Source organism: Columba livia, chromosome 4 (genome assembly GCF_036013475.1).
Source record: "Columba livia isolate bColLiv1 breed racing homer chromosome 4, bColLiv1.pat.W.v2, whole genome shotgun sequence".
NCBI lineage: Eukaryota > Metazoa > Chordata > Aves > Columbiformes > Columbidae > Columba > Columba livia.
Window position 1 is genome coordinate 73785868 of NC_088605.1, and position 14150 is coordinate 73800017.

Sequence of the window (14150 nt, forward strand, 5' to 3'; positions counted from 1 at the left end):
GTGTGTGGGCCCAAACCGCCTCGAGTGAAGGGCTTTCTTTTCCTTCTACTGCTGCAATAGGTACTGCTTTGATCATCTGGGTTTGAAAACTCATGTCAATAGGGAGAAGAGGGAGAAAAGAGGAAAAAGAGAAGAAATCAGTAAAATCAAAGCATGTATGTTTCTTATTCTTCTGTAAATTTTGATATTCGTAGGTCAAAACTTGCGAAAATTCTGTTGCATTTTTTGGCAGAGCATCAATTCTGACCAACTCTTACCATGCAATTTTCAGGCCCTGAGAGTTCAGCTTTAAGGCTGTTTGGGGTCTCTTGTTTGTTATAGCGTTTAAGATCCAGCCATAGGCTGGGTCAATCACTTGCAGCAGTGCTCCTGGCTGCCTCCCTGTGCTTCTGCAGCCCATGGCATCTCAAACCTTTCACACGAAAAGCCATCAGCACACAGCAAACCCCGCAGACTGGGATTCAAATGATGTCTGCTGTGCCACGGTAAAGGAGACACACAGAGACCCATTGGTCCGCTCTTATATAACCAAGCGGTGGACGCTAAGCTCCAGGCTTTCCTTCTCCGTTCTCGTAATAGAAAATGCAGAAACACCAGAGGAGAGTTTGTGTTGCGAAACAATGAGCCACTAGCTCATTTATGGCTACAGGAGGTCTATGCAGGAAGGGCTGTGATGTCTGCGGCTGGTTCAGTTTAGTCTCACTGTCTGGAAACGCAGTCCCGGGGACCTGAGTGTGACATCTCACCCAAGAGACCTGCTTTGCTGAGACCACCGTGTCACCTTACTGCAGTGCTGGCTCAGGGCTCTAAATTGCACAAGGACTATTCTGAGCAGTAAAAATATCCTAGGAGACATATTTAGCTCTTGTGGAAGCTTGTGGAGCTTCACTGAAATAAATGGACTAATTGAGGAGTAAGGTAAAACCACTGGCTTTAGCGGTTTTCATGCACAGGCTGAATGGACTGAGTGTTGTCTTCCTTTTTTGTTTTTGTTTTGTTTTGATGAAATTGTAAACAAGGTGCATTATAGGGCACAGTTCTGGATTAAATGTTCCATCTAGCTAATCCGATTGGTGTCAATCATCTGGCAATCCAATGGATAACTGGATAAAGTTGAGGAAAGTAGTGATGGACTATGGAACAACAACTTGCACTAATATCGCTAGAAAGACTTCCCATTGTGTCAGTGCCATGAAGCACTCAGGTAAGAAACGTTGTCACTGAGCTTCTAAGAAAAACAGTTCTGTGTTTTCATGCACGGCGCAGTTTACTTGCCTACAGATACTCAGTGTGGAGTATTTAGGAAAGAGACTTGCACACACAGCAGGCTGGCTTGATGCATTTGCTAGCATACAATGCCATAAAGAACTGCCTGAATTAATTGGAGATGGCAGGATGACACGGGGCATCCAGCATTCAAATATGTGATTCCTAGGAATGAGGAGCTGCCATGGGCTGGAGCTCTTTGGAGAGAAGCCAGATTTTTATGCAAACCAACAAGGCTGTGGAAACTGCTTCCCTGCTTTCTTGCTGCCTGGTCTGGGTGACCAGTGCTCCAAGGGTAAACTCCAGCAGTGAGGGCTAAGACTGACCCAGCTGTACTTAGGCTCAGGTTCACTGTGGCTTACACAAGTTAAATGATGAAGACATAGAGGTGTATCAGAAGAAATCCAGACTACAGTGCCTTGGGTGTCTCAGCAGCTCGGTCGTGGTCAATGCAGGGTTAACCAGTGGGACTTTGGCGAGCTGCTGCCCTTTTGTTCTCTAGCTGTAGCTGGTCACTATGTTGTTTTTACTGGAATACAGTTCTTCATTTTCACACTATTAAAAAGAACTGATTAGAAGCAAACAAACACAAAAACCTGGACAAAAATGTGCAAACGCACATTCTGTTGTATCTGTCGGATATTCCAGTATGACTAGTGCACCCACAGAAATCTAATTTTAAGTTAAAGTGTTTGATGTTCTCAGCAAAAGTGAATTCATAAACAGTGTGCGTTACCAGTATTTGTGCAAATTGTGTTTTACACGTGACTGTGTTTCTCAGTGTATTTCCAAGCCACTAAAGCCCTTAGGCCTGTCTCAGCTTTCTGTGTAACAAGGCCAATGGTGTTTCTACATCAAGTTCAGTATCTTTCAGCTGAAGCAGACAGCATCTTTTTATAGACATCCAGCCTTGATTTAAAAGCTCCAAGCATCACAGCGTATTCCAGGACAAGCAGTTCCAATGGTTAATTACCTGCACTGTTAAAAATGTGCGTCTTGTCTCCAGTTTGAATTTTGCTGAGGTCAGCTCCCAGGCTCTGCATCTTTGAATGTGAAATGTGAAGCTCTCTTGTTGTTGATCACTTCCATAACTTATCCAAAATGAGTCTCCGCACTTGGTGAGTAGGGTGGACAGAGGGATGTTGGCATTTCTACCCTTCTGCACAAGCAATTATGACAGATGCCAAGCAGTGGCTTTTAAAGCTCTAATAGGATAAGGCCTAGCAGGAAGTGGCAGGAGCAATGCAAGTGGATCGGAATTAAAATAAATTCATACTTTTAGTCTAACATAAAGTAAGTGAAAGACTAGAAAGCATCTGTTTACTGCTAAATGCCAAGAAATTATAAATCTTCTCTCTTCTTCCTCCCTTATTTGTCAAGTCAGCATACTCTTAGGAGAAAGTCAATGTATTTTTTAGCATTAATTCCTATGAGTTTTCCTACATGATCTTCACATAATGTGAACCTTGAATACGCATGATATGCGAAAGATGCAGAACTTCAGACTAAAACTCTGGTGTCTGTCACATGTGGGTCAGCAGCTTCTTCTTCCTCAGTTTTATGCTAATATTTATTTCATTGGCCTGCCTGATTAACTTTATCCAACATCTCTGCAGTGTCTCCCAACCAATCTTTTGATTATTGCCAAGGCTTAGCAGTTTCTGGAGCGAAATTGTACAGCTTGTCTGGGAAATCTCAATGCAGAGAGGAGCTGGCTGCTATGTGTGTTACTGTTGGCAGTGACTATATATTTAGAGCAGTATTAGCAATTTCATTTCTTTTTTTTAATGGGAAAACAATAGATTTACTAAGCTCACCTCTGTTTTGAGTGAAATAGTCAGACTTTACCCTCATGTGTTTAGGTAGATAATTTGAAGACAGTGGGGCAGAGAAAGCTTGAAGTCATTCAAAGTACAGGCTCTGATGGGGAAAAATTTGAGACTGCTTGCAATAACGGAGTTTAAGAATCTCCAGAATACTTTGGAAAGTGTTTCTGGACACTCTGTGGGTATATTCAGGGAATGCTGTGAAATGGCTTTTTCCTGGGAAGGAATCACTGGAAAATATCACAGGAAGGACTTCTCCATCCCTCCCCGTCACTGCCCGCCATGGGCTACAGCACAGCTAAGAAGATGAGGAGAATGGGAAAAATGGAGGGAAGGAGGGAGAAAGAGACAGAGAGAAGGGCCAGTAGCTCTAACTGGGTATTACAAAAGGTCCTTTGAGGAGAGAGAGAATGTATATGGTACTGCAAGGTGTAATGTACATCATTAAGAGGAAACATGGAGTTATAAAACTTTTCTGTTACAGGTACTTCTGAAATGAGAGGAGAAGGGGAATAAAAGAATCGAGAATTAAAAGAGAGGAGAGAGAAGAAGAGGAGAGGAGAGGAGAGGAGAGGAGAGGAGAGGAGAGGAGAGGAGAGGAGAGGAGAGGAGAGGAGAGGAGAGGAGAGGAGAGGAGAGGAGAGGAGAGGAGAGGAGAGGAGAGGAGAGGAGAGGAGAGGAGAGGAGAGGAGAGGAGAGGAGAGGAGAGGAGAGGAGAGGAGAGGAGAGGAGAGGAGAGGAGAGGAGAGGAGAGGAGAGGAGAGGAGAGGAGAGGAGAGGAGAGGAGAGGAGAGGAGAGGAGAGGAGAGGAGAGGAGAGGAGAGGAGAGGAGAGGAGAGGAGAGGAGAGAAGAGAAGAGAAGAGAAGAGAAGAGAAGAGAAGAGAAGAGAAGAGAAGAGAAGAGAAGAGAAGAGAAGAGAAGAGAAGAGAAGAGAAGAGAAGAGAAGAGAAGAGAAGAGAAGAGAAGAGAAGAGAAGAGAAGAGAAGAGAAGAGAAGAGAAGAGAGAAGAGAAGGAGGAAAACGAAGCAGGAAAATGTTGAGGTCACAGAAGTGGAAGGAGGTAGACCAGTCATACCCCACTGCATAGACTCCATCTGAGCCCACAAATATGCAAGTGAATATCTGAGCAAATATTATCACTGACACAAATTCCCTTCCACAGCACATTTGTGTTGCCATGCATGTGAATAATTGCATTAGTAAGTCAGAAGGTCTGGTTTCCATATTTTACATGCATGTATATTTTATCTGTGGCCATGCTTTGCACTCTAATTATATGATGCTGAACACATCCATTTTTCTTGTTTCTTTCCAATATGAACAAGACCTTTTTTTCCAGCTGACCCAATGCCCAAAAGAAATTGGAGCAAGAAAAATGGTGTCAGCTCAAGCTAAGTCTGGATGGGACAGAGGCAAAAGGAAAGCATTTTAGTGACATGATGGGGTCAGGTCATCCATCTGGTAGGATCTTGGTGTATCAGTGGACAGCGTTTAATTATATATCTGCATAGCGGCAATCACTTTCTTCTGTCTTATCTCCTTATCGGACAGCACTGTAGTGCTTAAACATCACTTAAGCCTTATCTGAAGATTTTAATGCGACTTATTTGGTATACGATCTTGGCCTGGCCTCGACACAAGGGTTATTTTCACCCGAAATGAACTACTGAGGGGCTGACAACATCCTTTGGAAGACAACCAGCAAGAAGTCATTACTCTTGGGATAGCTCTGAACTCCAGGAGAGTTAGAGAAATATTTCCTTCTTAGGCAGAAAGCAGCGTGAAAAGCAACTAACACTAGTGCTGGGCTTATTGGCAATGTTAAGATAGCAAGAGTAACTGAAAAATATTTACTTACGCTCAATAAGCAACATCTTCATAGTTTTGAATAATGTTAATGTCTGTTCCTTGCTTATGGCTTAAATTATTTTCACAAACCATTAAAGTCAAGATGATGAAACTGTCCCATCCTGTAGAGCACATCTTTTTATAGACTGGATGTGGCCTGTACCAAGAAGGATCTTTTAAAAGGAAAATGTATTATCTGAGTGCTTTTCAACTGCCTTCTCCAGTCCTGTGCACTTGATTGTCATCATCTAGAGCCATCCCAGCCTCTGGGTAGCACTTTTTCAGCAATTCAGAAGATTGATGTGTCTGTTGCTGTGCTGAGTGCCATTCAAGCAAGCACAGAGCACTGAAACTTTCTTTTGAGGAGTGAGGGAGGAGGAGGAAAAATTAAAGCAGCTCATGTGCTTCTTACGTAAAAACTTGAGAAGCTGAAAGGCAATTTGATTAAAACATGATTGAAAGGATGTTCTGTGGCGTGCCCGAGGCTGGGGGGGAAGGAGGGAGATTGGTTGGTTGTGTTTCTGTTGTTTGTTTAAGGTTATTAACACACCTAATGGTGCAAGCTGGCCTGCAGGAAGCCCTGTGGGACTAGGAGGGCATTGCAGCAGCTGGTTGAGACATCAGCCCTGAATTTGCATCCTTGGTTGAAGATGTTTGCAGTCAATTAGAAACCTGGTTCTGTCTTACATTAGGGCTGCTCTTCATCACCCCGGGAATATAAAATGGATTTTAAGTGAGTGTAAGTGTAACTTATAAGCCTTATAAAGCAGCTTTGCATCTTACAGCAGTTTAAGCCTTAGGGTAAGCGAGAATCTGGATTCCAAATGTATAAATTATGGCCAGCCTGACTGAAAATTAATTGAAGATTTTTATATTTTGTATTGCTACCACTTAGCCAACTTGAAGAAGGTAGTTACATTTAATTCAATATAGCAATTGTATTCATTACAGCTCCTTAAACTGTGCGGTAATATCCAGGTTGCAGTGTTTTACTTTGTAAACGTTGGGGAATTTCACGTGCACACATTCAGAGATCAGGTTGTTCTGTCCTTTTTTTCCATTCCAAATTTCCTAGGAAAAGACATAGCACACATTCTGTCGTTCCTTTTCATATTCACTATGCTCCTTTAAATAATACATCACAAGACACTTTATATTCTGAGAGTTTGGGGCAATTAAATTAAAGGTTTCAGTGTTTGTTCCTTGGGTATTAATATATTGTGATTAATTATCTCACCCTTAACACTAGTTGTGGTCTGTTTGTTACCACTGAGCCCTCAGTTGACACTGATGACACCTGAATAAATAATTTACTCCACGATACGTTCTGTGCAAGTTACCTTTAAAGGGATTTAATCTACACTGTTTTCTGCCCATAAGGGCAGCAAAAATAATCTGCGGCATCTTTCTGAAACAAATAAGGCTCCACTCTTGCAAACACAATTACACATGTTCCTCTTTGTTCTTTTGTCTCTGACAATGGCATTGCTTCTGAAAAAGGTGGCAGAGTATTAAAAATACTGAGTATCCCATCTTACTTCAGGATCTCTCCAACTGCTCTGCCACTAGTAGTTTTTAATATCACACTGGAGCTAAATTACCTATATATTAGATACTTATGATAAAAAATGAACATGCATTTTGTTATTTTGCTGTTTGCATTTCCTTCAAATATTGTTCCTTTCTCTCTAAACAGGCATCTGTTTGCCATGATGTTTGCTACTGCCAGAACATCTTAAAAGAAAGAGTTTTCCTTCCATTTCTTTCTTAATACATATTTTTGGGGAAGATTTTGCTGTGCACTGGGATAACATCTTAAGGCCCACTGCAAAATCTGTATTCTGTAGTCTCCCATTAAAACCGATGTCTAATTAAGAACCAAAGCCTGCAGGATGAACTCTCAGGGAGCAGATGACTAATTCCTGATAGCAGGACTGTGGTTTTAAGCTGTTGCCGGCATCTTGAGAACAGTTCGATGCTGGAAGCTGCTCCCAAGGGTCCTTTCTCGCAGTTTCACTGAGTTCTGGCGCAGACGAAGCACAGGAGGTGGATGCTCCCCGGCGCTCTGGGGGACGCACACACCAGCAGGGGGGGATGAGGGGATGTCTTTCCACTTGTGGGAACCTTGGCACCGCTGCCTGCCTTCAGATACAGCTATTTCTTCTACGCTAAGGCATTGCCACTGCACAAACTTGCAGTGCTTAATTACAGCTATAATTTTAAAGCCATTCGGGCAAATCGGTGCAGCGCTCCACCGGATGCATAAGTTGAGTTAAATGTGCTGCTTGTACCAGTAGATTTATAGGGACAAGCTACTTCTGCAGGTTGAGTTTTAAACCAAGGCACATTTACCCACACTGTTGGGCTCTGCCTGGGCTACTGGCCCTGCAGCTGGATGCAATAGGGCGACTGGGACTGTGGCCCAGCTGTGCAGGAGCTAAGGCTTGGCTAATTGCCTCTAATAGCAGATGTGTCAGGCAACTCCACCAGTTGCTCTTGGCAGCCTGCAGTGCCATTTGGCTGTAGTTTTGATTCTGACTCTCCTGCTTTTCATTCTTGTTTGCTTAGTCTTGACCCCTGGTTCCTGTCTCCTTTGTGATACGTTCTTATAACTCACCTTGTTCCAGCCCTGAGTTACAATAGGGACTCCTTAGTTTTCCGACTTCTGGCTCCATGACTTTCTAAGTATGCCCTTTGGTTTGGTATGACTCTTTGTATGGCTGGTGTCTTGATTTATTCTTATGCTGGCTTCAGTACTTGTCTCCAAACTTAATTCTAACCTGATCTTCACCTTTGGGCGTACTAAGGTAGTCTGGTGAAAGTATGTGCCTCTTAAGAAATCTGAAACTGCAGCGGAGGAAGCTTGCGTTGGCTCACTTCTCAGCAGTGCTGGAAAGAAGACAGATGTGGAAGTCCCTTGCATGATTTCTCTTGAGACTGTATGCTGCTAGGGATTACAGGCACGACTCATGGATCAGTTGTGCATGAGAGGCTTGATCTGAATGCAAATATTCATTCACAGCCTTAGAAGAGCATAGTTATACTTCTTTTATATTGAAACCTGTAAGCAAGCCAGTGTTGGCAGGGGGTATAACCATTTACAGGGGTTCAAGGTTATTTTCTTTCACTTGTGTTCTTGTATTATCTGTTGACTTTTCAAATGTCAGTCAAGCTTTGTGTAATTGCTCACGGCACCCCTTGTTACTGTTTTCCATGTTGATTTAGCATCTTGGAGTCTGGACCTAAACTGATTTCCCTCTCCAGCATTCTGAATGCCATTGCTTGGATTTTATTCCAAAACAATCCATTTTGGTATCATCCATTCCATGACTCTCTATAGAATTATCTATTTTCCTTTGCTTTCTAAACCAGGCACAGTATCATTAACAGTGTGTACAAATTCTGCTAAAGACTTGAGGACCTAATCTAGAACCTAAAGAAGTATCTGAGCCAAAAGCCTAACAGATGTATGCAAAGGGAAAACATGCAAAGCTCCGGAGAGGTTGACGATGCACCAGGTTAAGTGCCTGCAGTGGCTGCATGAAGACAACATGTGGGGAAGGAGAGAATACATTTGGTGATGGATTATGTGGCTGAACTTTCCATCCCTTTCCAAACATAGCCAGAAAGCATTTGGATGATACAAAGAACTGGTATCTGCCACAGGCCCTTTATGTGGCTCCCTCTTGTGTACTGAGCTAGGGTAAGTGTGGGAGACCATTTGTCAAGAAGATCCCTTGATGGTGATCTCAGCTGCCATGTGTCCTTTGTATGGGCTCTCTGCGCTGGGGTGAACGTCCCCTCTTGGATATGATGGAACCAAACGGCACGTGGAGTACTGATAAATTATATTGGCTTTCCAAGGCTAGTATAGACCACTTGCTATCAAATCTGTTTTGGTCAGATGTAGATGAATGTAGCGCTTTCGCAAGTTTTAGGTGCTTATAGTCAGCAGTGTGAGCATGGGCTGGAAGAGAAGAATAATTCTACTATGGAGCATCTCCTGAAGATGCACTGTCAACACAGATGAGTATGTAGGGGTTTCAAATCTTGTAGACTCCTATGTGATAGAGATTATGGCCTAGGCAACAGGTTTAAATACAAGGATGTTAAGAATCCCCATTAATTTTTATATTGAAGGGAAGTAAACAGAAACAATTACGAATCTCTCTTAAAAGAAAAATCAGGAAAAAATTAGCTAAGGCAGCACCAACATCCAGACAAACCTCGTTGCACTTATTTTCCATGCAGCCATTATAATACTCAAGAGCACTCTCTAACTCTTCTTTACTTCCAAGACATTGTCAAACTTGCATTTACGACACATGAAGCCAGAACTTCCAGAGGCTAAAAGCTTATGCGTGAAGGACAGACTCTCTGTAGTTAGAACACTTTTTCTCTAATAATAGTTATTAAAATTTTAAATGCTATCTCTTACAATCAATACTGTAAAACACTATCTTAATTGGTTGAGTCAGTGTGCAAACATATGGTTACATTTCTAGAAGATAATCTTCATCTTGCTGCTGAAATAAAATCCAGGCAACTCAATTGCTAATTTTTCATGGTACCTATGGAAAAGATTGGAATTCATTAGTCTGTACATCTTCATGAAACTCTGGCTTAAATATTACTGCTTTCTCATTTTATGGGCATTTACTTCTCCTTCCACTTCAGCCGGATGCTGCTGCTTTCTGGAGCTGCTAGGTGCTTAAAAGAATGGTCATGGCCCAACTGAAATGGCAAAGAATCATTCATCTGCAGGGAAGAAGTGGGGACTGACTTATTTTGGACTTGAAAAAATCCTCTTTCTCCCAACTCTTACAGACCTCGTCTCCAAAGTATGTGATCAGAAGTGACTGCTCTTCAGAAGACCGGAGCTTCCAATGTATCATGCTGGGCTTCTGTTCTACTAGGGGATGAAATGACTAATGATGCTACTAGAGACTGGTGATGCAAGAGGTCAAGTGTGTTAGAATTTTCCCAGAATCCACAGACGGTGTTCTTTCCATTTGAAGATGTGATCTTCATGTTCTCCTCCTCCTGTTAAATGAGAAAAAGGAATCTAATAGAACTCGGATCCCACAAAGAAGAAATCCCTCAGTGATAAAAGAGGTCTTTGTGAGAAAAAGCTGAAGGACCACCTGTACAGATGGGGGGAAAGGACTGATTTCAGTAATAAGGAATAGTTATACACCTTTACTACTAACATAGGTCTGAAATACATGTTTTTTTCTAGTCTTTTACCATTACAAGAGAAAAATAAGCTATTCAGTGGTTTCTCTCTCTTCCTTTCCCTCCCTCACAGCAAGGATTAGGATTTTGCAAATGCTTCTGAAACAAGTCATGGGGTTAAGATTGCACCACACCATGACAGAGTAGTCATGAGGTCTCATAGCAGTGATCTGAATCTTGGCCATGTCATACCTTGCACAAGGGGCATGATACATGGTATTTGGCAGTGGCACTCGTCTTTGTCTTATGAAAACTTATCTGAAAACTCCTAAAGAAGAAATTAACTGAAATGGGAATTCTATCTTGGGAAGGAAGACTAAATGCATTCAACAGATGCATCACCAAGACCCTGCACAAGATCAAATGAAAGAACTTTACCCAGCCTGGGTGGCATATTATAATTGAAAACTTAGAAGCAAAAGAAAACTGTTAAAAAAAAAAAGTCCTAGATAGCTTTCATAATGAATACAAACTTGCTGGAGTTGTGACACTGAATGTCCCTGTATATCAGCAACAAAAATCATACTTTCTTGTTGAAAAAACAGAGCTGAAGCCTTGTCCTGTGACTCAAGGGGGAGCAAGCGTAAGCTGGAGAGACCCAGAGGCTCTGTTCCTGCAGCCTATCAAGAAGAATCCAGATGACTCATGCAAACAGCCTGCAGCCACACAAGAACGGATCCAAACTGGTCCTCCGCGTCTCATGAAGTTGTAGCCCACAAGGTGTGGGCAATACCTGCATTTACTGGCCATGCTGCATTCCTAACATGCTGCTTCTCCTTCCATGTCCAAGCACCAAGTGCCGCTAAGCAGCGCTTCCCGGCAGCGGGGATGAAGATGGAGGGTTTTCTCTGTCCAGATTCTTCTGCGCACCTGGTGCTTCATGAAGTACACCTAACATACGGGGAGCCTTCTGCACACTTGTCGGCCTCAGGATTTGTTTGGGCCATATATAAAATACCCTCGCTTAAGCACTAGCTCTGTTTCGTGTTCTTGTGTCACCATTGCTATAGCAATCTCAGATGGGAACTCGGTTACCCAGCTAGTTTGCGCTCATGGGACAAAAGGCTGGTCGCACCACACGGAGCTCCCCGGGGTTGTTGGAACAAGCTGAGAACTCATGCTGTTGTACTGAATGTCAGTCGCATACAACGTCTTCCCGTGTTCAGTGAAAACACTGCAAGGACAGCCAACAAAATGTCCCCTAAAAATGTCAGGCAAATCAAAGCAGAGAATGTGTCATAATAACTGCCGTCTTATTTTCTTTGTGGCTTTCTAAAGCAAGAGTATCTACTAAGCAAGCTACTTGTACATCACCCTGGAGGGAAATGGGAAGCCGGGTTAGGTGTCTCTTGATTCTTGGATCATCTACACAGAAGTTATTCAACAACAACTCTGTAAACACCGCTCTCCCAGCAAAGGTGTGCCCTGTTTTCCTCTTTAATTAAAACTCACGGTGTCAAACTAAACCGGAACAGCTCAGTCTTACTCTGGAAATTAGTCATGACATTAGTCAGGAATAGCTCCTCCTGAACAAGGACATGTATAAACAAGCCCTAAACAATATTTATGTCGTCTGGAGCCATGGTGGACACTGTCACAGAGGTAAATTACTTTCCAATCCTCAAAGAAACATGACATAAGAGTTGTCATCTTCCAATGGGGGATAACTAACACTTCGCACCCCGCATCTGACCATTGCGTTTGGCCTTGCTGGGCAGTCTGAGGAGACGCTGGGGCTGGATGAGCCCCAGCAGCAAGGCCGAGAGCTGCAGCCTGTGCCAACCCGCCGGCAGCTTCACCTGTGCCTGGCAAATTAACGTGGTTTGGGGAGATGGATGCAATTTTTCTTTTACCCCTAATGGAGAGTCTTCGCCCTGGGGGATGCATGAGCAACCCCAAGGCAGAGCAACAAAGATGATTAAGGGAGTGGAGCATCTCCCGTGTGAGGAAAGGCTGAGGGAGCTGGGGCTCTTGAGCTTGGAGGAGACTGAGGGGTGACCTCATTAATGTTTAAAGATATAGAAAGGGTGAGTGTCAGGAGGATGGAGCCAGGCTCTTCTCGGTGACAACCAATGATAGGACAAGGGGTAATGGGTTCAAACTGGAACACAAGAGGTTCCACTTAAATATGAGAAGAAACTTCTCAGTAAGGATAACAGACACTAGAACAGGCTGCCCAGGGAGGTTGTGGAGTCTCCTTCTCTGCAGACATTCCAACCCGCCTGGACACCTTCCTGTGTAACCTCATCTGGGTGTTCCTGCTCCATGGGGGGATTGCACTGGATGAGCTTTTCAGGTCCCTTCCTATCCCTGACATTCTGCGATTCTGTGACTAAGGGGTGTCATTAGGCAGCTTCCCTGTCGCGCAGGCCGGCCCTGCAGCTGGAGCCCCGGGGCTGGGCGGTTGCCCCAGCGCGGCCCGGCCCGGCCCCACACGCAGCCGCAGCCACCGGGCGCGGTTCCCCAGCGTGCGGCCGCCGCAGCCGCCCTGAGTGACAAGTGGCGGCCGCCCCCGCGGCCACACGCGGGCTCCCCCGCTCCGCCCACGGGCCCCCCGCGGCCCCGCCGGTCCCCACGGCGCGGGTGGGCGCGGGCGGCGCACCTGGGCGGCGCGGAGCGGAGCGGGGCGGGGGGGACGGCGCTACCTGACAGCGACTGGCAGCTCGGGCGCAGCCAATGGCGGCGCGGGGGAGCGGGAGCGGGAGGGCGGGGCCGGGCGGCGCGGCGGGGGCTGCGCCGTGGAGCGTGTGCAGCGCCGCGGGGCCGCGGCCGGTGTGGGTGCGAGCGTGGGGACGGAGCCTGCGGGGGGGAAGGCACGGATCCGGACCCCGATCGCCATCCAGAGCGGCGGCCGGCGGCGGGAGGAGCCGGGGCAGCTGGAGGCGCGCCGCGGAGGAAGGAAGCGCAGGGCTGGCCGCTGCGTGTGCAACCTGGCTGTTCCTGCTGCCCGCGTCCACTCGCGGCTTTTCCTGCCGGCGCTGCCTGACAGCCGCCCGCCGCGGGTCTTGTCGCCGGGTTCTTTGGCGGGGGGGTGAAGAGTGAGCCGTCCTAAACAACCCGGAGGCGTGATTGAAAGCGAGCAATAATTAACTGGAGGAGGAAGAGGAGGAGGAGGACGGGGGTGGAGGAAGACGAAGGAGGAAGGCACCGCGCGGCAGAGCCCAGCTGAGCCGAGCCAGCGAGCGGCGCTGGGACGCGGCAACTTCGGCCGCAGCGGAGGAGCCGGAGCCCTGACCGCAGCGGCGGCCGCCGCCTCAGCCCGCGCCTGCCCTGCCCGAGGGGGAGAGCCCCGCCGCCTCCCCGGACATGTCGGAGCATAAGGCCGTCGATCCCAAGTTATCGACGACGGACAGGGTGGTGAAAGGTGGGTGCTCGCTCCCCCGCTGCCCTTTCGGCCGGGTCGTCCCGCCGTGTCCCCGGCCGTGGTCGCGTCCGTCCCTCCCTTCCCGACCAGGTACCGCGGGGCTGCGGGCGGCGCGGCCGCTGGAGGCGGCGGGCTCGGCCCGGGGGCTTGCGCCGGGCCCCGGTGGAGGGTTTGCGGCTTCCCTCGCCCGCCCGCCCGGCGCTACATTGCAGTATTTCCCCCCCTTCCTCCCCCCCACCGCCGCCTCCCCCTCTCCGCCTTGAAGGCGCTGCACAGGGCTGGCGTGAGAGAGAGGGGGAGCCCCAGCTTCCTCACCGCCCCGGTGCCCGGGGGAGAGGGAGGCAGGGCTCGGCCCCCTCCCCCAGCCCGCCTGCTCCTTCGGGCATCCCCCCTTCCTCCTCCTCCTCCTCCTCCGGACTGCGCTCCCAGACCCCCCCCCGCAGGCTGCGCCGCTTGTCACTGCCGTTCGCTTCCCCGCATGCAGCAGGATGCCTGGAAACCTCCCCGCTCCCCCCAGCCGGGCTGCGCTGGCCGGCTCCCCCCGCACCCCGGTCCCCGCAGGGCCGCCCCCGCGGCGGGGATGCCGGGCGGGCGGGGAGGGACGTGGCCG

The 14150-nt window shown here is 47.1% G+C and overlaps 1 protein-coding gene across 4 annotated transcripts in view; it reads left to right on the forward strand.

Moving 5' to 3' along the window:
• Positions 1-13027: 13027 nt before the first annotated feature.
• Positions 13028-14150, forward strand: part of PPP3CA (protein phosphatase 3 catalytic subunit alpha) — a 164529-nt gene continuing 163406 nt past the window's right edge. For 2 of the 4 annotated variants that reach the window (XM_065062850.1, XM_065062851.1), the window contains exon 1: positions 13254-13540. In XM_065062850.1, the coding sequence (XP_064918922.1) occupies positions 13483-13540 (58 nt within the window). In that variant the 5' untranslated portion in view covers positions 13254-13482. Of the gene's footprint in view, positions 13541-14150 lie in introns of all 4 variants that reach the window. The other 2 variants (XM_065062853.1, XM_065062852.1) reach the window with 2 other exon arrangements.